General features: G+C 37.3%; 1 protein-coding gene and 1 pseudogene across 1 annotated transcript; one reads left to right on the forward strand and one right to left on the reverse strand.

Annotated features, from left to right (window-relative positions):
- Positions 1 to 802: 802 nt before the first annotated feature.
- LOC114414969 (zinc finger protein 10-like) lies at positions 803 to 2,534 on the forward strand. The gene has a single exon (XM_028379442.1). The coding sequence runs from the start codon at positions 1,236 to 1,238 to the stop codon at positions 2,175 to 2,177; it is 942 nt and encodes a 313-aa protein (XP_028235243.1). The 5' UTR covers positions 803 to 1,235; the 3' UTR covers positions 2,178 to 2,534.
- A 3,856-nt stretch (positions 2,535 to 6,390) lies between these two features.
- Positions 6,391 to 8,529, reverse strand: LOC114424744 (annotated as a pseudogene).
- Positions 8,530 to 26,064: the final 17,535 nt, after the last annotated feature.

Here is a 26,064-nt window from a genome sequence, read left to right on the forward strand (position 1 = left end):
AGTTTTTTTATGTCTGATTCCCATGAGTCATTGAGAATATTTAGAGAGTAACATGATATTTCTACTATTATAAAAAAGTTAAACTCAAAAAAATAAGATTTTCACGTTTTTTCGTAGAAATTTTTTCATGAATAACTAATTAAAAAATATTTCTACAAAACATCATTTTCTACGTATGTTATTTTTCTAAAATGGATATCAAATGCCAGAAACTAAAATTCTCAACTTAAAATTTTCTAAAAAACTAAATTTATTTTCTATTAAACGCTCCATACCTCTAATCACATGGTAAAATTTAAGTATTTATGAAATTTTACGACTGATATAATCATGTAATTAAGTGTATAGTATGCAGACGGTATAGCTACCAGCTATCATCATATATATATATATATATATATATATATTGTGAATTTAGTGATAATGTATTGTTAACATAAAAAAAATTCATATTATCAGTGAATAAAAAATTACTGTAGATATAATTAACTTTTTAGTTATTGTAAAATATTACACAGATGTACTATGTTAGTTTTTTTTTCATTGAATGAGAGTTTAAAATAATTTACAATTAGTTAATGAATAATTTATTTTTCTACTATTATATTATTATTATTATGATTATTATTATTATTTTACTGCATTTATTATTATTATTATAAAAATACACATAAGTTAACCCTATATATTAATGCTCTGTACAATGAAAACCAAGTATATATTAAAAAAAGACAACACAGTGGTGGATCTCTCTGAGGAGATTGCAGTCAGATTTTTTGAGTTAAGTCAATACTACAGTGGCCACCACCCCATCTCTCATCTCATGTTATGTAAGACATTAGAGGTCCCACATCAGTAACTTTCAAACTCATGGCTTCTAGTTTGCTTCTCCTCGCAAAGAAAATGCAGAAAAAAGGGAACCTGTGAGTCCTATTATTCATTCTGGTGTCTCCCTCTTTGACTCTCTTAGAAAACCAAACACAATACAACACACCAACAAAAAGGTTAGAGTACCCATCACTTCATATCTTCCACACAAAAAACTCCCTCAAGCAATCCCTATCTAACAAGATCCCAAGATAGTAGACTCATGTGGCTCTCAATTCCTTGCTTAAATATGGGATCACTTGCATAACCCTCTTCATCCAGACATATCCACCTTTTTTCTCTTTCTCTTTATTGTTATTTACCCGAAGGGTTTTTGTTTTGGGTGATATTTTGTGATTTGTGTTCCAATGGAACAGGGTCAATGCTGGACAAAGAGGAAGAAGTACTCTTTGAGCTCTAGTACTGGTTCACCAACAAACCCTTCCTATGGTGACTCATGGGAAGAACAAGCTTTTGCAGAAGATGCTGCTAATTCTCTTGGTGGCTGCATATGGCCTCCAAGATCCTACTCTTGTAGCTTTTGCAGAAGAGAGTTCAGGTCAGCACAGGCTCTAGGTGGCCACATGAACGTTCATAGAAGGGATAGAGCAAGACTAAAGCAACAACCCACTAGCCCCCACAATGAAATTCTATGCCATGACCTTGAAACTCAGCTGCACAAGCCAGTTCAAAGTCCTTTTGCTTCTCTAGGTGGTTATCTATATCCTTCTCCTCTTTGTGGATTGGCTTGTATGAAAACTAACCCTAATTGTGATCCTGATTTTGTTGCTTCACCTTCTTCATCACCCTCGCCTTCCAAGGCCTTATTGGCTCCATCAGCTAATATTGGTACCTTCAGAGAGGAAACCATGATTCCACTTTATGATTCCTCTATTCTCCACAAGATTTCTCCTGCCAGTAATTCTTCTGAATCATGGCCAAATTCAGCTGAAGATCATAGATTATATTCATGTAAGTTCCACCCTCAAGCTGATACTACGAAACCCTCCAAGAGAATAATGGATTTCAGATGTAGGGGTAATAAGGGGAATAATGATGATATTGATGGGGATATAAACTTTAATTCAGTTGTGTATAGAACTCACCCATCTTTGCAGTTTGAGAGTACTAAAGAGCCAGATCATATCAGTTGCAAGAAGAGGAAAACAGATGCTTCCTCAACTCTATTTTCCCCAAAGTCAAGCTCAGTTGATAGGCATCAAGTGCAGCCAAAGATGTTTGAGTTTAGCCCTAGCTCAATGGAAGAGCTAGATCTGGAGTTAAGGCTTGGGAACAGGTCCAAGATATAGTAATAAAGTAGTATAAATAGAAAAACCACCCCCCACTGTCAATGAATATAAAGTTCTTCTCCTTTTTATGTTCATCCTAGTTTGTTTTCACATCTTTTAATACCTTACAATTAAGGAAGGTTTTCATCATGTTTGATTGGATCTCCTGAGGGCCTCAGAATGTATATCTGCAAGGTGTCATGATAATAATTAACAAACTGTAATTAATTTTATTGACAGGCTTGTAAACTTGCTCTTAGTAGATAGTGTGGCCAAAAAGGTGGATTGTTTTGAATAAATGCAGATTATTACATGACTTTGTAATTGATGGTTTCCATCGATTTTTACTATGATCGTATGAAAGCTTTAAAATAAAGATAATATTATAGCTGGCTTCATACTTTGAATACTACAACATATCAATTCTAGTTTCATCCGACAAATATAATTTAAATTTTCTTGCATGCGTAATTACTTAGTTTACATTCAAAAAGTTAATTAAATAGGGTTCCAATGTAACTCCCTTATTTTTATCTTTATGGCTAGAGAAATATCTTACTTGAGCCATATATACCCGATTTATTAATTACTTCACAGAAAATTTCTCTCTATTTCCATTGTCAATGATGGAAACTAATACAAGAAGGTCATCTAATAATGGAACAAAACTAATGCTTTCTAGCGTAGTTCATTATTCTGCATGTGGACAATTTACATGAATTTCAAATTCCCATATCTCTGATAGGTATAGGGATGGAATCACTGTTTCCGAGTTTAGAGAGAGAGAGAATGTACTGTGTGTAAAAACTGTTAAAGTACTGAGATTAGGGCATTATTTGTGTGGGGTTTAAGGGGGTGAAATGAAGGAGCTATGAGTATAAGAAGTGCATGGATAATGTGAGCTATTTCTTTTTCCCATATTCAGTACCTCACTGACATTCCATCAGACAAAACAACTAAACTAAACCAAAAAACCACACTGATTGAGCTTTTCACAGCCGCGTAAAGTCAGATACATCCCAACATTGATTCCCTTTCACCCTCAGATCTTGCATTTAGTAGTATCCCGTCACACACAAATCCATTTGCTTGTGTCCTCTCTCTCACCTTTCTATCTACCTTTCTTCTAAATCCCTCCAAAAATTGACACCTACTCCGGAATCAGCCCCCTTAAAAAATTGCCTATCATAATATGCTTTTGCATTTTAATAATCACGGAGAGAATATTATCTCCCCCCGCTCATGAGTCACAGGCGCTAACTACGCAAATTTTTGGTTTCTTCTGTGTGTGAGAATTTGGTATAAAGTACCTCCACTTTTTTTTTTTTTTGAAGGGTATATATCATTCGGTCAACATTCTAAAACTAATCTTTTTTTGAGATAGAGAAAATACCAAAAGTGAATACAAGATCTCCTAATATATTTATTTTAGAGAATACAATATTTTAAGTGTTTTGATACTATCGAGAATTCCTCTGTCTTATTTAGTTTGTACAAGTTCATTCAACTATTAATTAGCTAAAAAATAACTACATCACAGTCTTAATAACTACCGTCAGTATTATTGAGAAACTCTCTGATGTACCGTTTCATAGTCATGAATTATAAAAAATGAAAAGTGAACTTCATTTATGAACTCTAACCCTAGGTAGTCAAGTTTGTTACAAAAATTGCTGCAGGAAACAACGAAAGCATTCTTTCTGATCATTACCTTAAATGGGAATTTGATGGAACACCCCTTTGACTTATTGACTTAAATCAGCAATTTGTACCTAGCATGGTCATTCAAACGTAGCTTTCACATAAACACAAATATATATTGAAAACCTTAGGCCACACTCAACATTTAAATTCCCTTGTAGCCTAAAGAATGAAGATAGCTTTAATGATTTGAAAGGAGGGTGTGTGGCATTTCCTATTATCGAATTAAGTTATGGTTTTCTCAATTTTTCATGTGATTGAGACGGAAAGAGAAATGAGAAGCACAATTAATATATATAAGGGAAACGAGGTCCTATTTGTGTGTAAGAGGGAGGGTTTTAAAGGCAGTTGGTGAGCTTTGTCTTCTTTTGGGGTTGTGAGATGGGTAGGTCTGATATGAACAGAGAGTAATCAGTGAAGTTCTTTGGGTTGAAGTGGCAGAAGTGCACATGGGAAGAAAGTGTCGTTTCTCTATTCACTTGGAAGGGTTGCATAGAATAGGACTATAGAGTGAGTCAGTGAAATAAGGAGGGTATAAAGGGATATTATTATTCTCCTGTTGAGCAATGTTTTTATGTTAATTTAATAGCAAAACACTATTTTAGAGAATCGGAAAGTTTATTTGAGAGAGAAATTCCAGTGCATCGGGGGTTGGTATTGTCTGGGATTTTTGTTCTTTATAATTGCTATGACAACTAATTAAGGTCTAGGAGTATATTTTTGCATGGGGGGCAAGTTCCTTTTAATCACGAGCTCACTTACATTCCATATAAATTAGAATATCTGTTCTCTCTCACATACGTGGCATATTTATATAGTTGTATTGTGAATGTGAGGAACAGGAGAAGCTTATTATTTCGTAAAAACAAGAAAAGAAAAAAGGAGCTTATTATAACTATAATCTCGATTTATATATAATGTTATTAAATGGTTCGTTAATTAGGATGTTTGATTTCTTCACTAAAAGTAAATGAAATTGTAAATAGACCCTTATATATATATATATATAATTATTTTAATAAAGTACCGTTTTCATACTTATTAATTATATAAAGTTTTATGTTAATGGTAACTCATATTTATAAGAGGGGACATCCAACATATGAGTGCCAACAGATTTCATGAGGAGTTTAAAAATCCTGATGACCCATCGAAGTACTCCTTTGCAATTATATGCGCAAGCAAAAAAGGTTATGATAAAATTAAAGTTTAAAATGACTATTTATATATATAAAAAAGTAAAGGTTAAAGGGGTTGAGTGATCTTTACCGTAAATATAATATATTAGAATTATAGTTAAAATTAATGTAAGCATGATTTGGTGGTGGTTGATCGTTTATGTGTGTTCATGGAGGATTTCAATATTAGGTTTGAAACTTCAAATCAACAAATAAGAGTTTGATCTTAGGACTAAATACACTAAATCAAAACACTTTCAAGGTTCTTTGTTTTCTTAAAACTAACAATCTTTAGATTTTCAATTTAACAAACAATATATCTTTTCAAAAACTTATTACAAGAACAAATTTTATATTAAGCATAAAACAAGTATTTGAATTATAATAGTTAATTGGTACAAATGTCAACAATTTTCGTGGACAAACACAAAATAATATTTGAATTGACAACATTTACAAATACATAAACATGATCACAATAGCATAAGACTAAGTAAATATTCGAAAACAATAAAGAATGAGTTATAGATTGAAGAAGATGTTATCGAAAAGAGAGGAGTTATAGAAAGTATAATGAAGATAAGAATCAAAAGTCAAAAATAAAATAAATGGACAAAAACATACATGTTTCCATTGCACCAAATAGCCATACACTACTAGAAAACCAGCTTTCTACATCGGTTATTTTGGACCTACTACATTGGTTTATGACCGTTGTCGTAGGGGACGTCATCAAAAGGGGTCGCCTATTCTACATTGGTCCCTTGGTAACCATCGTAGAATGTTCAGCATTCTACATCGGTCGTTAAGATGCGACCGTCTTAGAATGCTAATCATTCTACATCGGTCTTGTCAGAACCGATGTAGAAATACTAATTTTTATTTTTATTTTTTGTATTTGGAGGTACTTTTTTTTGTATTTACAGAGTTGAAATAACCTCTAATACCTACAGTAAACACGTGACAATATGAAATTAATTAAATTTTTATGCAATGAATATGAAATTTTCAAATATTTTATAGTTTAAAGCAAATTAAGTACACTAAACATGTTTATTTGTTAACAAATTTGACAGAAATTAACCAAATATGTAATTATTTGGCACAAACTATGAGTGTAGTTATAACTATAATGGCACAGACTATGAGTGTAATTATAACTATAATGACAGAAATTAACCAAACATGTTTATTTTTCAAATCCCAATCAAAGTCAAGCCTATGAGTGTAGTTATAACTATAATGGCACATACTAACCTATCTAGCTTGAGGGAAAAAGTTGAATGGAAATAATGAACAACAATGCTAAGAATTACAATGAGAAATCACATTACAGCCAAGCTAATATAAATAATTTAATCTGTTCTGCATATACATTCTTTACACCTAGGATACCTATAAACACTTCTTACCTTCGGCCTTGTCTGTACATGTTTAGTTTGCCTAACTGCTTTCCTCACTCTCTGTTAAAAAACACGCCATTCTATGGTAGAGTTCTCCATAAATATACTAGCAAGTCTACGTTTATTTGGACGTATTGTTGGCATTCATCTACCACCATAATAAATTCAATACCTAGACACCAAAGATGATAGCTGACTTCCTGAATTAGTCATGGCGAATGCATCCGAAGCAGTGCAGCCTATGAAGTCCAGTGCTGCTAACTACAATAGAAACAACTTATTATCATTTATCAAAAGACTAAGATTAGAACCAAAACAAATTCAGTGTTCTATTTCAATGATCATGTTCGCAAAAAGAGAATAATAGAGCAGGTATCCATGCCCAAATAACACCAAAATTTGGATAATATGCAATGAGAGAATTTGGATTTGAGTCTTACTCAACCTTGCAAAACAAAACAGGTTTGTTAGATGATGGTTGTTTCGCACTTATATACTTATGAAGAGCAATGTAAATTGTAACATAAAGCACAAAAAAAAATTTCTTGTGACAAGGAATATAATTAGACTTGTAAAAATCATCAATGTAAATGAAACAAGAATGAAATCAACAAGTTAGCAACAAACTTGAGAGGAATAATTAGCAAAAGATTCGAGTTCAGCTGAAGAAAGCAAGTTCTCTTTGGTGACTAATTTAGGGTACAAGTTGGTCAAAGCAACCAATTGTGAGCCACCTCCGTACAAATTAAAACCAACTACAAATATGTGCATTTTGCGGTTAAAACCAAGAGCACCAAGCATAAGGATGGATTCTTCGGGTGTCAAAGGACATAGGCCTTCAGACCTGAGCTTACAAGGAGAAGGTAATATGCACAGAAGATTCCAATTGTTTTTAACGAGTAAGGGACTTTTCTTCATAAATTGAAATTGATGTCTCTAAAAGATAAGTATGCAGACCAAGAGTTTCAGATGGAAAGATTATGATGCACCTTTGTAGTCCACTTCAGCAGTGACAATGTAGGAACATGGATTTCACGATATGCTTCCAATTCTTTCCTCTCTTCTTCACCTCCCGCAAATTCACATAAAGAATGAGCTATCATGTCAATTTCAAATATAAGATGCAAAGCTAGATACTTGGATGCTTTCTTGGCATTATTTTCACTTTTCACCTTCATTGATTTTGCAAATGGACCAACAAGGTAACGATCCAATGGTCAAACAAGACCTGAATGTTCACGGAATCTTTTAAGAAGCAAAGCATAGGCTGCTTGTATTCTGGGAACAAATTGCAGGGCATGAAAATTACATCTGCAACGAAGTCTCTATATGAAGTTCCCCAATTAGGAAGAGCATAGTAAGGCTCAGATCAAGAAAGACAGTAAAAATAGAGCATTGAAGGGCATGAGATCATGAAAATTATATTGTAAATTTATGCTTCAAAGAACATTTACCTGCAGCTCAAATGCTATTGGATCGAATGCCAAGCGATTACCAAATCCAACAAAGTGAACAACTTGATTTTTAAGTATAATAGGTTAGATGTGTTTTAAGTAAAAACTTGGCTTGGCTTTATATATAATACAATATTGCTTTCGCCGATTAAAAAATATATATAAATACTAGAAAGAATAAGCAAAATTAAAGAAATTTAAGATGAATAAAAAGTCACACTTTACACAATCACACACCATCAATCTAAGAGCATTAAAACATTGTAATGAAATATATAAAAAATGATGATGGTGAAATTAATAGAAAAAGAATATAATAAATTAGATAAAAATTAGAAAAATGTGATTTGGGCAATCTAAAAGAAGAACAGAACACATGAAAAAACAGCCATATAAAGTTTGAAGGATCAAAGGTCAAAACAGAGGTAACTTTTTGTGGAATATTTTACCCAAAAATACCCCAAAAAATAGAGTTCCAGGAGTAAAAATAGGTTATTAAAGGATATATCATGGTCGCACTGCTATAGAGCCATAGCACACGAAACCCACTATTTTGGTCACTAATAAAAACCATTATGCAATTTGAATCCCATTGCAGTCCATGGCCACTCAGTTCCACCAATCTGCTATAATGCATTATTGACTACTATGGGTAGATGTATGCAACCTTACGCTAGCATGCAGAGAGACTATTTTCAAAATTTGAACTTGTGGCCTCCAAGTCGCAAGATAGCAACCCTAACCATGCTACAAGGCTCACCCTCTTTAGATTAGATAGGATGGCCCAAAAAAAATAACTACCCATGAAAACCAACAATGATTCACAATTCATTATGTAGATTGTAAGATGCTAATGACTCCACGATATGGAAATGGAGCTGTTTATTAATTTAGAAAAAATGATGCAACACAACTACAAAAATAAAATTGGTTATAATTCAATAATAGCTCAAAGAGACAAGGTCACAACAATGCTCAAGACTTATGAAAATATCAACTCACCTTGTATGAGAGAAGTTCTTCAAGTAGTTTATCTTCATTTTCTTCACCTGGATATTCATCAGAGCAATATTTATTTGTGAACTTTATGAATCAAATCTATATTTAAATAGAGTAAAGAAATGCTTTACCATATTCCTGAATTACTTTAGAAACCATTTCTCTAGAAAATCCCATGTTGACGAAGTGGTCAAGTACCTTGGAATTAGCCAAAACTGTAGACGAGCTTGCCTGAAGGGGGAGAGAATAGGACATTAGTAGCTAAAAATTAATACATGTATCAATTACAAAAAATCTAAACAGTAAAATAGACATTATAAATGAAAAATAGTTTTGTATGGTTTCAATTCGTAAGGTTTATTTTCTTTTTCTGCTTTGACCTGCAAGGTTAGTTTATCATTTTGGTTTATCATGGTTAGTTGGTTATCAAGTACACCAGCAACAATAGGAATTAGAGAAGGCCAAAAGCCCAAAAGAAAAACTTATAGTTGCCAAAGACAAAGTATTTGCATTATCTTAAACTTTCTTGTTATATATCCTCTGAATTCTTAATATTCAACCACTCATAACACAAAGAAAAAGAACAAAGTGTCTAAAAGCTTACCTCTCCAGCATCCCCATTAGGAAGGGTTAAACATGAAGATGAAGAGTTATAGTTCTCAATCTCAAGCTCATCATCAATATTCCAATCAAAATCATCACCTCCCTGCCAATCAAAATAAAAAGGTTTTATTGAACCACATATTCTCCCAAAGTAAACTAACAGTGAGGACACGTAAAGAACCAAAATATGCTCATACCATCTTCAACCTCTCTCAGCTTCTTCTTCGTAGAATACAAGATATATTTAGGCTGCCCAAGCACATAAGTAAGAGAATTAGCATCACACAGAAACTGAGCTAATCAAACATAAACCTAAAATCATGCCAAACCCTAAACAAATGAGTTCATCACCGATTAAAAATTCAAACAACACACAAGAAATTCACAAACCACAGTTGGAATCCTAATGGTCTGAGAATGTAGGAAACCTCCTTTAAAAAAGTTACTATTATTTACAAAAATATCACCGCTTCACTTACTACATCGGTCCTTGTATAACCATCGTAAAAGCAGTGTCGTAAAAGGCCTTTTTTCTAGTAGTGATAGTTGCAGCCATAGTTGCGACAAAATTGGTTTACAAGAAGTATGCAAATGTTTGTAGCAGAATAAAAATTATACATTCTTGCTTATTTATAAAAAATAAAAATAACTAGGCTCAAATATATTTTTGGTCCCTGATAAATACTTGTTTTTTTTTGCGTTTGGTACTTAATAAATTTTTCGTTTGTGATGGGTCCCTAATATTTAAAAGATTTTGTTCGAGGTCCCTGTTGTTAGTGGGAATCCGTAGGATTACACATAGGGATTTTATTTTTAAAAGAAAGTAAAAAATGGTGTCATTTTATTTTCGTGTTTCTCCATCGTTAGATTTTTTTGTCTTTTACAATGACAATCAAGATTTTTTCTTTTTCCTTTTCTTACTTTTTTCCTTCTTTTCATGTTTTGCTCCTTTCTTCTTTCTCCTATCTGTCTCCATCACCCTTCATATTCCTCATATCCCACCATTGTGCCACCGAGAAAACAAAATCCTGATTTGAACATCAAACCACAAAATCGAGAAAACCACAAAATCATTTTGAACATCGTGCAGTGCATCTTAACAACAAAACATCAAACCACAAAATCAAGAAAACAAAAACACTGATTTGAACATATCTCCACAAAAAAAAAAACCCAAAATCCCCCCAAAAAACATCAAACCACAACAATAGTAACAACAAATCTGAATATGAAAGCAAGAAAAGCAAAATCGATTTTGTTTGGTGGGCTTCACTGGGTTTGCACCAGAGAAAGTGTAAATCACTACCCCCTTCTTCTCTAGAAATGACCATACACAACCACCACCGTCATAGGGCCCACTGTCCTCGACGAAACCTAGGAAATGTAATCGCATGACCTTGTTCCCGTCGGTGATGCACCACGCCTTCTCCTCGACGTCGTTGCCCTTGGTGACGCCCCCCCCCCCCCCCCCGGCGACGCTTTTTTGACGAATCCTCTGGCAACTTCTTCTCAGCTTTCGCAACACACAGTTGCAGCTGCTGTTGCCACACAAAAGTTGAATCAATTGAGTGTGGGATTTCTAATCTCTTATGATGTTTATCATATTTATCGGTGCCCTTTCTTGATTAAACTACTATGCCAACACAATGATTCAAACCCATCTCGCTTTTGTTGCCTCCATCCTTCTCCACTGCACCTCACTCCCTTCGTCATCCCTAACCTCATGAATCAATAATGGCGATGGAGCTGGATGCTGGTTTTGCAACTATGGAGCAAAGGCACTGAGATCATAAAAGAGAAGTTTCATATCTGAAGAGCATAAGCACCTATGAAGGAAGGGGATGAGATATGAAGAGAGAGGCGTCAGTTCTAAAGAATCGCCATGGATGCGCGTTGTAATCAAATCGGAAACAAACAGAAAAGGGTAAAAGGTTGGGAAAGGAAAGAAAAAAAGAAATTTTTTTAACATGCAAAACGATGTCGTTTAATTATTTATTATTTTTTTTAAAAAAAAACTTTTTTTCACGTGTGTAGCGTCCCGCCTCGTGCTACGATATTACTATTCTAAACCGCGTAAATTTTAATTTTTAAATGAAAACTCTGTTAATTTGCCTATAAAAAATGAGAGTAAATTTTTTGAGATATACGTTCACCAAACAAATGCACAAATATTTAAATGAATTTACACACACTCACACACACACACACACATTAACTCAGTACACATCATTCACATGATGAAAAGTAAATTAGTTCATACATATAATTAAATTTGTGATTTACATCTTCAATTCAAAAAGAATTATAGAACCATCTATGGAGGAGTTGATTAATAAAACACAACTCTCTCCCAAAATAATCCCAACATCATTACGTTAGCTTGGCGGCTCCATAAAAGAATTTAACTTCACGTACTCTACTGTTGTCCATCTGCTCCCACGAACGAAGGTTCGTGATCATAACAAGTACCAGCCACACAATACAAAATTTGCAAGGGTGAGTTTATTATAAAAGAAATCAACAAAAAAAATCAAATGACCATGATTAGTAAGAAAACATTAACAAATTCCATAATCATACACAAACATCCATTAATCCAACATACACTCAACAAGTAGTCATTAGCCTTCCAGAATTCCAATCCATCATGCTTAGTATGATGCATGCACCTGACCTCAACTCTCAAATGCAATATGGTACCATTCGTCAGGAAATAGCCTAAACGTGTCCACACGATACTCTCACTTAGGAAAACTAGGCAGGAAAAGTAGAGGTCACCCTGTCGTGCATAGATAACTTCCCCTTATGGTGATCGGCCTGAGTCCTAAGGGAGTTCCAAACCAGGTGACATGCCCCCAAGTACAAGTATTTCCCTTCATGAGAAACTACACGTACTTACTAACATCATTTATACTATTTCCATGCAATATTAAGTATGAAACATGGGCATCATCAATGCACTGGCCATGGATAATTAATGATTCTAAGCCATCCCCCTCCAGAGATGCTTAAAACTCTTTAACCGCTCTATTTCGTCCACCAGGGATATCCATCATGGTCACTGCACCCCCATGTACATACACAACATACATACTCACAATTACATTTTCAACATCTCATCTCAATATCATTATCAACATCAACATCATCTCATCTTAATGTCATTCTCAACATCAACATCATCTCATCTCAATGACATTATCAACATCAGCATCATCTCATCTCAATGACATTATCAACAACAACAACATCATTTCGTATCAATATTATCATCAATAATAGTATCATCTCATATCAATATTAGCATCAATAACAACATCATTCTCTATCAACTAATATCATCAATAACAATATCATCAATAATTCACACTCAACACATACATACATATATAGTTCATGCCTGAGATTCACACTCCCCAAGTCTTTAGACAACACAAGTATATTAAACACAATAATGTCATTTATCAATAACAGATGTATCAAATCCTATTAATCGAAAACATTATTTTTCTTGAAAACAAGCATGCATAGGGATAGATATACATTCTCATAATTGGGTTGCATGAACTCAATTATGGTATCAAAGCTATAAAATTATAATAAACTCTTTTCACCTATCGTGAGCTCTCTGTCAGCTCCTCTCTACGTTGCTTAGAGACCTCTCTCATGCACATTCGTGAGTCAAAACACAGAGTTCTATATACCAAATTGAAGGGAATTTAGTATAGATTTCAAAAACAAGGTTAATAATAACATTTAGGGTCAATTACTCCTGCCAAAACAAATGGGGCTAAGGGGTGTTTCGAGTTTTATTACAAAGAGACGTCATTTTGAAATTCCAACCACGTCAACGTGACCAGGGTTCAGCGAAGGTCATGAAAACAACATCAATTTTATGAAAAGATAACTTTTACCACGTCTCATTTTCAAGGGTTTTTCAAAGGAAGTGTAAAAATGTTCCTCTTTGTATGGTGGTTTGACAACAAGCAACGACGGCTCGTGGTGGCCATCGATGGTCGTGGGTGGTGAAGGAGGAATCTACTTTTGGCGCTGAGTGCAACGCCTCTTGTGTTGGGATTTGTGCAGAGCGCGACATTTCGCGCTGAGCGCAATTCTTCTTGGGTTAGAATTGTGCTTAGAGCGCTTCTCACACTAAGTGAGATGTCAAAAACTGTTAATGTATAAATCCCAATAGTCAAAACTTGAAGACATGGGTTACAAACCTACAATCCAAATTTGAAGACGATCCAACGGTTAACAAATCCAGGATCACAGTTTTATTGAAATGGGTTTAGGTAAAACTTGAAATATCATAATTTCAACCTAAGTCAATAAAACTCCAGATGACTCAACATCCACATCAAGCAAATCACACATGGCTAATTCACACAATACCTCAACTCATCCAAATCAATCACACAATCAAATAACATGAGAAATACATTAAACATCAATTTACAGTTAGTGAAATTTTAGGGCGTTACAATGTGTAATCCCACTCAAACATCGATTTATAATTAGTAACATTTCAGGATGTTACAACTCTCCCACCCTTTTAGAAATTTCATCCTGGAAACTTACCTGACTCAAACAAGGATGGATAGGCTACTTGCATCTGACTCTCTAATTCGCACGGGGCATCTTCTCCTAATGTACCTCCCCAAATCACCTTAACCAATGAAATATCCTTCCCTCTTAGGTGCTTTGTACTTTTATCCTTGATCCTCAAAGGCAATGTGTCATATGTCAAGTTCTCTTTTACTTGTAGGTCATCCAATTCGATCACATGAGATGGATCATGGATATACTTACGGAGTTGAGACACATGAAATACATTGTGAAGATTAGAAAATGATGGGGGTAATGCAATTTGGTATGCCACAGGACCAACCTCGAATTCCAAGTCTTTCCTCCTCTTATCTTGATAACTTTTCTGTCTACTCTGAGCAGTCCTCATCCTTTCTTGGATCAACTTCACCTTCTCGGTGGTCTGTTGTACCACTTCAGGTCCTAAGGTGAGGTTTTCTCCAAGCTCTAGCCAACATAGAGGTATCCTACACCTTCTACCATACAAAGCTTCATAGGGAGCCATGCCAATGGTAGAGTGAAAACTATTATTGTAAGTGAACTCTATCAATGGTAGAAAACTCTCCCAACTTCCCTTTTGCTCTAAGACACACGCCCTCAAAAGGTCCTCCAGTGATTGTATGGTCCGTTCAGTTTGGCCATCAGTTTGAGGATGGTAGGCTGAACTTAGTCTAAGCTTGGTTCCCAACGCTCTGTTCAGGCTCTCCCAAAATCTAGAGGTAAACCTAGGATCTCTATCAGACACTATGCTAGACGGCACACCATGTAACCTGACAATCTCACTAATATACAGGAAGGTCAACTTTTCCAAGGAAAATTTGATATTAATGGGAATAAAGTGAGCAAACTTGGTAAGTCTGTCAATAATAACCCAGATAGAATCCAAACCTCTGGGGGTCCTAGGTAGTCCTACAACAAAATCCATGGAAATATTGTCCCACTTCCACTTGGGTACCTCCAAGGGTTGTAACTTCCCTAAAGGTCTCTGATGTTCTATCTTAGCCTTCTGACAGACTAAACATGCATACATAAATTCACTAATCTCTCTCTTCATGTTAGGCCACCAAAACATCATCTTTAAATCTTGATACATCTTGGTAGCACCAGGATGAATGCTCAAACTACTCCTATGTCATTCCTTTAGGATCATCTTCCTAAGTTCAGGCACATTGGGAACACAAATCCTATCTTGAAGCCTCAAGACTCCATCCGATCCAATATTGAAACTACTATTTCTTCCTGACTTTACAGCTTCTAACTGAGTCCATAGAAAAGGATCAGACTTTTGGCCTTCCCTAATATCTCCTAGTAACTCACTGGTAATCCTCAAAGTCCCTAATCTTACACTGTTAGGAGTAACCTCACATGCAAGGCTAATGTCTCTAAATTTCTCTAGGAGATCCATCTCTCTAACCATCAAAGCAGATACATGTAGGGATTTCCTACTCAAGGCATCAGCCACTACACTGGCTTTGCTGGGATGGTAACTAACCTCAAAATCATAATCTTTAAGAAACTCTAACCATCTCCTTTGACGCATGTTTAGCTCTTTCTGACTAAACAATTTCTTAAGGTTCTTATGATCACTAAGCACCTCAAACTTGGAGCCAAACAAGTAATGCCTCCACATCTTAAGGGCAAAAACCACAACAGCCAGCTCTAGATCATGGGTGGGATAATTCCTCTCATGGGTCTTGAGTTTTCTAGAAGCATAGGCCACTACTTGGCCATTTTGCATCAACACTCCTCCTAAACCCATCTTTGATGCATCACAATACACCTCAAAGGGTTCTCTCGGGTTAGGCAAAACTAACACTAGAGCGGTTGTCAATCTTTCCTTAAGGGTCTGGAAACTATGCTCACATTGGGTATCCCACACAAAAGCTTGAGCCTTACGAGTTAGTTTAGTCAAAGGTAAAGCTAACTTGGAGAAACCTTCTATGAAACTCTGGTAGTATCCTGCTAAACCCAGAAAACTCATAATCTCAAAAATAGATTTAGGACTCTCCCACTCCAAAACGGCTTCTATCTTAGAGGGATCTACAGCTATACCCCCTTGAGATATCACATGCCCTAGGAAACTAACTTTCTCTAACCAAAACTCACACTTGGACAACTTAGCATAGAGTTGTCGATCCCTAAGGGTATGTAGCACAATCCTCAAATGTTCTTCATGTTCCTTTCTAGTCTTGGAGTATACCAAAATATCATCTATGCATACTACCACCAAACTATCAAGGTAAGGGTGAAAGACTCTATTCATGTAGTCCATAAACACACCTGGAGCATTAGTCACACCAAAGGGCATGACTAAATACTCATAGTGACCATAACGGGTCCTAAAAGTAGTCTTAGGTATGTCCTCAGACTTCACTCGAATCTGATGGTAACCTGACCTATGGTCTATCTTGCTAAACACACAAGCTCCAACCAGTTGGTACTTATTCTTAATTGTCACCTTGTTCAACTGGCGGTAGTCTACACACAACCTCATGGTCCCATCTTTCTTCTTCACTAACAATACTAGTGCTCCCCATGGAGACACACTGGGTCTCACAAACCGCTTCTCCAACAACTCCTCTAACTGTTTCTTAAGCTCAGCTAACTCTATAGGAGACATCCTATAAGGGGCTATGGATATGTGTCTAGCACCAGGTACCAGGTCTATGGAAAACTCTATCTCTCTCTCTCGGGTGGTAGACCAGATATATCCTCAGGGAACACTTCAAGAAACTCTCTAACAACAGGGAGGTCACACATGGAAACCTTTGTCTCTATTTCTGGGTTAGACAAGATCATGTACACTTGAGCATCTTCTTTCAAAGATGTCAAAACTTGGTTGGCAAAGATAAACATCATATCCTTACTCACTCCAGGACTATCAAACACCATAGTTTTATTAAAACAATTTAACAAGACATGGTTGGAAGATAACCAGTCCATACCAAGAATAACATCAATCAGGCTCATAGGCAAACAAATCAGATCAATCAAAAAGGTTCTACCAGAAATTTCCATAGGACAATCCAAACATACCTTAGAAGTTAACACAAAACCACTAGTTGGGGTCTCTACCACTAGATCTTTATTTAAAGAAGACACAGAAAGCTTAAGTTTCCCTACACATGAATAGGATATAAAAGAATGGGTTACACCAGAATCAAACAGCATAAGTAAAGGAATTCCATTTATGAAACATTTACCTTGGATTAGATCTTTGGATTTCGAAGCTTTAGCACCGTTAAGGGTAAAGACTCTTCCAGTGGCCTTTGGATGTCCAATTTGGTCATTCAAGCCCCCACCATTTTGCTCCCTCTTGGGATGTGGAGAGTCTATCTGAAAATGCCCTTTTTGTCTACAATTAAAACATGTTATGCCTTTATCAGGGCAATTTGAGGAAATGTGCCCTAGCTTACTACATCTGTAACAAGTGATATGAGTGGGGAAGGTATTGGGTTTGCAACCACTACCACCCGCAAATCCCATGGCAACAATCTTCTTATTGTTGGGGCGGTTACCATATTGCTTAGGAGGGGTCGAGTATGGTTTTCCCCAATGTTGGGGTCCATTATTTTTGTTCCTCACTGGACCTATACTCTTATAATAGCTCGTCCTGTCTCAAGAGTCTTCATCCTAAATCCGACACATGTTAACCAAGAGTGGAAACTGACGAACACCCTGGTAATTCATAGCTTGCTTCACTTCAGGTCGTAAGCTGTTCAGAAACTTCACACATTCGGAGTTTTCACCATCCCTCCCTTGATAATGGGGAAAGTACCTCACCAACTCTTCAAACTTGGCTGCATACTCAGCTACAGTCATGTTTCCCTACTTGAGCTCTAAGAACTCCATCTCATTCTTATTCCTAACATCCTCAGGAAAGTATTTCTCCAAGAATACCCTCTTGAAGACATCCCAGGTCACATCTTGACCTTCAACATCTAGGCATTGGAGTATTCTCCCACTAATACTCAGCTTCTTCCACCAAAGTGTATGTACCAAAAGCAACTTTTTGCCCTTCCGGACATGCCATCACTCGGAAAATCTTCTCAATTGCCCTTATTCAGTTATGAGCACCATCAGGGTTGTATCCTCCATTGAATGAAGGGGGATTGTTTTGTTGGAAGCGGTCGAACCCTTGATACTCAACAGCTCCACCAGCTTCTCCCCTATTTGGATTCCCTATAGCTTGAGCTAAGGCTTGGAGAGCATCAGCTATAGCACGATCATTCCATCCATCCATCACTCCCTATACACACCAGGAAGTGAGACATGGAAAGAATACACATAAGAAAAAAAAAGAGCAACACAAAAATCACAACCATTACAAGTTCCTACTTGGTTACTTTTGAGAGTTGATGCCTTGAGACATTAACACTCATTTCCCATCGTTTGAATTTCCTGATCGCTTGCCATATCATCCCATTGTACTTCACAAATTATACAAATGGCTAGTCTGATAATTCATGACACGACATTGAAACTCATGGTATAGCAGACATCAGGAAACCAAACACGTTACGACTACAACAATCAAATTTCTACAACACATGGAAAGACAACAAGTGAATAAGGTCCAATTGCAAACAACAGACATCAAGCATTCAACAAGGCAACCAGAAAACGCATAGAAAAACATAGCAGACTCACAACTCACTGGCCGAAAGGTTCGACCTGCTCTGATACCAATAATGTAACAACCCGTCTCGTCGCTACGATATCACCATTCTAAATCGCGATTATTTCAAATTTTAAATGAAAACTCCGTTAATTTGCTTATAAAAAAATGAAAGTAATTTTTTTCTTGACATACATTCACCAAACAACACACATTACTTAAGTGGATACATATATATTAGTATAGTAACTCAATACAAATCATTCACATAATGGAAATTAAACTTGTTCATACATATAATTCAAAGTTGTGATTTACATCTTTAATTCAACAAAAGAATCATGGAACCAACTATGGAGGAGTTGATTAACAAAACACAACTCTCTCTCAAAATAATCCCAACGTCATCACATCGACTCGGTGGCTCCTCAACAGAATCTCACTTCTTGCACCCTACTGCTGACATTCTGCTCCTACAAACAAGGTTCGCGATCATCACAGGTATCAACCACACGATACAAAATTGCAAGAGTGAGTTCATTATAAAAAGAACCAATGCTAAGTCCAAATAATCATAATTAGCAAGAAAATATAGGCAAACATCATGAGCTTACACAACATTCATTATTTAACACCCACATTCAACAATTATTCATCATCCACATTCAACAATTATTCATCGTCCATCCAGGGATCCAATCAATAATGCTCAGAATGATGCATGCACCTGACCTCAGCACTCAGATGTAATGTGGTACATACCATCAACCAAGGAAATAGCCTAAGCGTGTCCACACGACACCTCACTTAGGGAAACTATGCAGTAATTGTCGAGGCCACCCAGTCGTGCACCGTAACTCCCCCCCACTTAGTGATCAGCCTGGGCCACAAGGGAGTTCCCTATCAGGTGATGCACCCCCTAGTACAAAGGACATACTACCATAGTTTATACTATTTCTCGTGTCATATGAGGCATGAAACATGGGCACCATCAAGTACAATGACCATGGATGAGTTAAAGATCCTAAACCATCCCCTCAGAGATGCTTAAACTCTGTAACCACTCTATTTTCCCCCACCAAGGACATCCGACAAGGTCAATGCACCCCCCATGGACATACATAACATACAACGTATGAACGTGAGCACCATCAAGTACAAAGACCATGGATGAATTAAAGATCCTAAACATCCCATCAGAGATGTTTAAACTCTTTAACCACTCTATTTTTCCCCACCAGGGACATTCGACAAAGACAATGCACCCCCCCCCCCCCACGAACATACACAACATGCATAATCTCAATGCATTTCCAATATCATCAACATTTCATATCAATATCATTCTCAACATAAACATCATCTCATCTCAATGACATTATTAACAACAACAACCTCATTCCATATCAACATCATCACATATCAATTTAAAGTCATCAATAGCAACATCAACAGTAAGTCACATTCCGCAAGTACATATATCTTTAATGCCTGAGATTTACACTCCCCAAGTCTTCAACCAACACAAGTCAAAATAGGACAATAATTTTATTCATCAGCTGTATATATATATATATATATATATATATATATATATATATATATATATATATATATATATATATATATATATATATATATATATATATATATATATATATATATATATATATATCACATCCCATTCGTCGAAAATATGTTTTTTCTTGAAAAAAATTCAGCATGCAACAGGGACAGACATATACTCTCATAGCTAGGTTCCCTGACCCTAACCATCGTGTAGAAACAGTAAATTTTTAATAAACTTGTCGCAACGTGCCCTTTTGCGGGCGAGCAAAGGCGAGACTCACGGGTGCGCTTTCCAAAGGAGGAAAGATGCGCGGAGTCGCCAGCAACGTTTATTTGTGGAAAACGTCGGAAAAACCGAAGGAAACCGGTCAAAATAAAAATTCTAAGTTCGGGAGTTGTATTTACACTTGAGGAAGGTATTAGCACCTCTCACGTTTGTCTCAAAGGACAACAACCTATTTTTTAGATTTGTGGAAATTGTGTTTCCTTAACTTTTATTTCTTTTTATTTTTTTAGGTCGACAAAAGCGGGGCTTTTGCTCCTACGTACCCTCCTTTGGAGAGGAAATCAGACCTACGTAGTTCTTTCTTAAGCGTGAATCAAGCGATTCTTTTTACTTGAAAGGTGATCATTTTAAGGCGTTGGACCTTAAAAATGATCCATTTTACTTGGTAAGAAACTGAAATGATAAACTTTCAAAACCCTATTTTTGTGGACGAGCTTGACTAGGCGAGTTGATTTTTAGCCTTAGTTTCACTTTAGTTATTAGTCAATTCAATTAAGAATGAGAAATCCCAAAGAGAAAACGTCCGATTGATTTTTTGCTTTATCTTACTAAAAGGCATTTTTTTTATTATTATATTATTATTTTACCTCTTTTTTTATTTCCAACGTGGTTACGGCACGACCGAACGGTCGGAATCATTTTAACCGAAATTAACGGATGATACAATTCAAACGATCGGTGGAAATTTATTTTATTTTTAGATTAGGCGAGAAATGACTTAAATAAATGGCTTAAGCACGTCAAAAGGGGGTATAAAAAGCGAATGAAAACGAGAATAAAAATACATGAAACAAAATGTGGACCACCACGGGTACATAGAATGAATTGAAAAGCTCAGTTTGAAGTACTTACCCGTTGAAGACTGAAGAAAACGAAGAACGAACGATGAATATTTGAAGAACGAACGAGAATCTTCGCGTAATTACTCATGGAAACGTTACGGAAACGTTACAGAAGCGCCTCGGCTTGGATTTTCTTCACGGAAACAATTTTCCTTAGCAAATTTAAGAGAATACAAAATGCCATGAAGGCTAAACCCTTTTCTTCTTCACTCCTCCCCCTATTTATAGCAAAATAGGGGAGGAGCTTGCCACCCAGCTTGCCCAGGCGAGCAAGGTTGCTTCCTCCAAAAGCAACAGCCTTCTGGAGGAAGGATCTGGAAGGCCCAAGTGGGCCAGATTGCTATTTGTACCCCTTTTTTACTAAATGCACCCCCTTCTGTTTTTTTGGTAATTCTTTTTTCGTAACGTTACGAAACTTTATGAATTTCGTAACGATACTTATTTTCCTTCCGCAAGGTTACGAATCCTTACAGAATATATATTTACTCTTTTTTAGCTTTCGAAGAAGTTACGGAAACTCATGGATTACGCAAAAACACCTCTTTTCGATTTCCGCCACATTACGGAATTTCACAGATCGCGTAAGCCTGCTTCCTTTTGATTTCTGACACGTCTCGGGACTTCATTTTTTGTGCAACAAAGGACGCCAAGTAATCTCAAAGCGGCTAACCAAAGGTTGCATGTCATCAAGTAATAATCCCCGGACAAAATTAGGGTATGACAGTTGTCCCTCTTTACTTACCTTTTATCGGAGATAAGAGGAAAGCAAAGATAAGACACTGATTTCGTCCGTCTGGCCCTTTCCATGATTAATCCATGACGACTCTCGTCTCTACTCCTTCTTTTTTTTTTTCTGCACAACACAATACAAACAACAACAAGAACAACAAATATAATATACATATACACATATACACATGTTTGGCGAAGGAACCGATCCGGAAAATAGCAGAAGAACATATTTCCCAGTCACCAGAGGCTTCGCGCTGGATAATGGAGGACACATGAACAGCCCTAGGCAATAACATTCATGGGGCTCCGAAAAAGGGGGGGAGAATGGAGGATTGCCTTGAGGGTCCGCACTTAGCCAATTATGAAACACAGCTTCAAACTCGAAGGTGCAGGACGCATGAACGAAAACGCAATTCATGGGGTTCCGAAAAAGGGTTGAGAATGGAGAATTGCACTAAGCAATCACTATGCATGGCTCCAAACTCGAAGGTGGAGGACACATGAATGAAAACGCAATTCATGGGGCTCCGAAAAAGGGTTGAGAATGGAGAATTGCACTAAGCAATCACTACGCATGGCTCCAAACTCGAATGTGGAGGACACATGAACGAAAACGCAATTCATGGGGCTCCGAAAAAGGGTTGAGAATGGAGAATTGCACTAAGCAATCACTACGCATGGCTCCAAACTCGAAGGTGGAGGACGCATGAACGAAAACGCAATTCATGGGGCTTCGAAAAAGGGTTGAGAATGGAGAATTGCACTAAGCAATCACTACGCATGGCTCCAAACTCGAAGGTGGAGGACACATGAACGAAAACACAATTCATGGGGCTTCGAAAAAGATTGGTCGACAGGACCGAACGATCCACCGGGTCTTTCCACCTACAAAAGCAAACATGCTTTTTGCAAAGAAAAATAAATCATTCGCGAGAGCACCATATCTTAGAGAAACAATATACTTGTGCCAAGGGTAATCTTCCTTGTAACCGAGAATGAAGGGCAGGATGTCAACTTTTAGCTTTTAAATGAACATGCAGGGGAAACATCGGGCTAAGCTGAAAATAAATCACTCATAGTGTATAAAACTCACATAGGCAAGTGTTTTATCCTATTCCCAAACCATAACTGCACCATAACTTTATTTTGCACACGACTTCCTATCGAATCAAAGATCAAACGTACGATCACGGACCAATAGGATTTTCTCGAGGGTAGTGTTTTTGGAGAGGAAGCTGGGTGTTTCGGTCTTTTCCTCTTTGTTCATGTGGGATGGGATACTGCCAGTCGAGAATGATTTTGAGTGGCAATCTGGCTTGAAGAATTTTTGTCCTCTTTCTTTCATTGATCGAGAATTGCTTCTTTTCCCTTTTCACTTCTTTTTGATCTTTGATCGGGAATCCTTCTTTCCTTTCTTCTGTTCTTTTCTTTATTTTCATCTCTTTTTTCCTTTTTTCTTTCTTTCCATTTCTTCCTTTTCTTTCTTTTCACTTTTCCTTCCCCATCCCTTTCTTTGGGAAATCGGGTTTTAGCATTCTATTCGCTCTCCCTTGAGGAGATTCCGCTGTCCTTTGCTTCGGGGGAAAGGATGAGGATTCCTTTTTTATAGGCCAAGGTTCAAAGAGGTCTAAGGTTGTGTCTCAATGGGATCTTTTATCGTGGGAACCCCAATCTTGATATCTGGGGCGAGACAAATTTGGGTGTCAAGGCGTCGATTTCAGGCCGAACTTCCATATTATTCCATAAGGCACGCGTGACAATGATGATTTGAAAACAACGTGCAAAATTAGTCATGGCTACAGCCAGGTGGGCACTCAAGCATCCTATTTATGGCATTGTGATACTACGGTTGGGAATTTACACAGACAGACCCAACGTTTCCAAGTTATGTTCTTTCATCAGTTCAATGAATTCATCCATCCTTATCTCGGTTCATTCCGGAAAATAAACTCTTAGCATCAGTCCCTTGTTTCTTAACTATAACATGTCGACCTTTGCGGTCTTTCTTTCTTTTTCCTTTTTGTTTCATTTTTATATATTCACAAAATTATACACCTATGGTCCTTTATGAGGAAAACCTTTCTTTGTAGATCTATATTTTCATACATGACAAACTTTTTCTGTACACGCATTGGAACTCTCTCTCTTTACGTCACACGGTCAAACCCTATTTACATTCAAAGATCTTTTTTGTTTTTCTCCAACACACACCTATGGTTTATACAAAAGTTTCTTTATATACACTCGTTGTTCACACACACAAGAATTTCTCTACACGTATTTTTTATACACAAAAAAAACCTTTTATACACACCTTCTTTTTACACATATGTATAAATAAAAACCTTTTTCTTTTCTTTATGAACATGACTTTTATTCACAACGCTTCTTTCTTTTTATTAGGATTTTTGGTTCATTTTACTTTTAGGACAACGTTCCTAAATGAAAAATTCTACGCGATTCTGGAATTTCAACAGACACTATTGACAACAACGAAATAAATACTAACATAACAATTCAAATGACATGTATGCACAAAACAAAAGTCAATCAAAACGAAACAAACGTTAGTCCCTTAGTCAAACAAAAATAAGGTGATATATACCAAAAAATGGAAACAAAAGAAATATGGACCAAGGGATCTCCCAATCATGTGGCCTCGCTTCCTCCTAAGAAATCAAGTAAATCGGCCATCTCCTCGTCCTCGCGGGCCTCATCTGCCTTGTCGGGAGCCTCTGCTGGTGCCTCTGCAGGTGCCTCTCCTGCCCGGGCCTCAGGCCATGCAACCTCTGCCCTGAACTGGTCCGGAGTAGGGCACGGAAAAGAAGTAAAGCCCTGGCTCTGCAGGCTGAGGCTTATCTGATAAAGACAATCATGGGTCTGTACATGTGCCCGGTGGTTGGCCGCCTGCTGGCGAACCAAATGCCGCAAATACTGCTCCGTATCAAACGATCCGGCTGGACCGGCCTGATGAGGTGGCGGCGCGTCTGCGGCCTGCGAAGCATCCCCCTGGGCCTGTCTCTGCGTGCAATACTTCTCAATAAAAGCTCGGGTGATGGGCAGCCGAATTACCTTGCTAGGTGCGACAGGGACTCCGAACGACTGGCAGAGTCCTGTGATCAAGGAGGGAAATCCCAGGGCCCTGTTGGACTTATCCGGGTCCAGAGGGTGCCTGGTAAACGCCATACCTGCAAATATATAGATGGCATTAGCAATTAACTGAGCCACGTGAATGCTCATCTGCGTCAGGATGGCGTACACCAGCTGACACTTCGGCAGGGGGAGGTCAGAAATATGGTTGCTGGGCTGGATGTTGCTGAGCAGCAAAGTCATCCAGATCTGAGTCAGGGTGGTCATGTTGGTGCGCATGATCCGCACCCGTCTCCCAGCAGCAGTCCGGGCAAAATCCTGCCCCGGTATACATAGCAACTGGGCGATGGCCTCCTCATCGAACTCATCTGACCGGTTCCTCCTCTGGCCATACTCACACTCCTGACCCTCTTCCAGCACTAAAGGATATCCCAGGAGCTGGCCGATAGCATCTGCATCAAACGGGATCCACTAACCCCTCACCCAAGACCTCATATCTTGCACGCCCTCCTCTATAGGCCAAGCATTGGCATAAAATTCGAGGACTATGTCTGGATCGAACTTGGCCATGGGGGTAACCAGTGATGCCCACCGCAGGCGAACTATCTCCTCTTGGAAATCGGTATACTCATCATCCCTGAGCTGGACGCGTCGCTCCCGGAGAAATGACCATCCCTTGATGGCCTCGAAGCGCTGCTGGTGTTCAACGCTCCTAAAGCGGTGACTGTCATACTCGGGAGCGGAACTAGTTCCTTCGGCCGCTTTATCCTTCCTAAATCTCTTTGAGGCAAGTTTCCTCGGGGCCATTTCCTGCGAGAACAAACATTTGGAAGTTAGTTTTACAAG

This window comes from Glycine soja, chromosome 1 (assembly GCF_004193775.1).
Source record: "Glycine soja cultivar W05 chromosome 1, ASM419377v2, whole genome shotgun sequence".
NCBI lineage: Eukaryota > Viridiplantae > Streptophyta > Magnoliopsida > Fabales > Fabaceae > Glycine > Glycine soja.

What these genes read in the sequence shown, in the direction of transcription:
- LOC114414969 (XM_028379442.1), top strand. Translation starts at nt 1,236, where the DNA reads ATGGAACAGGGTCAATGCTGGACAAAGAGGAAGAAGTACTCTTTGAGC.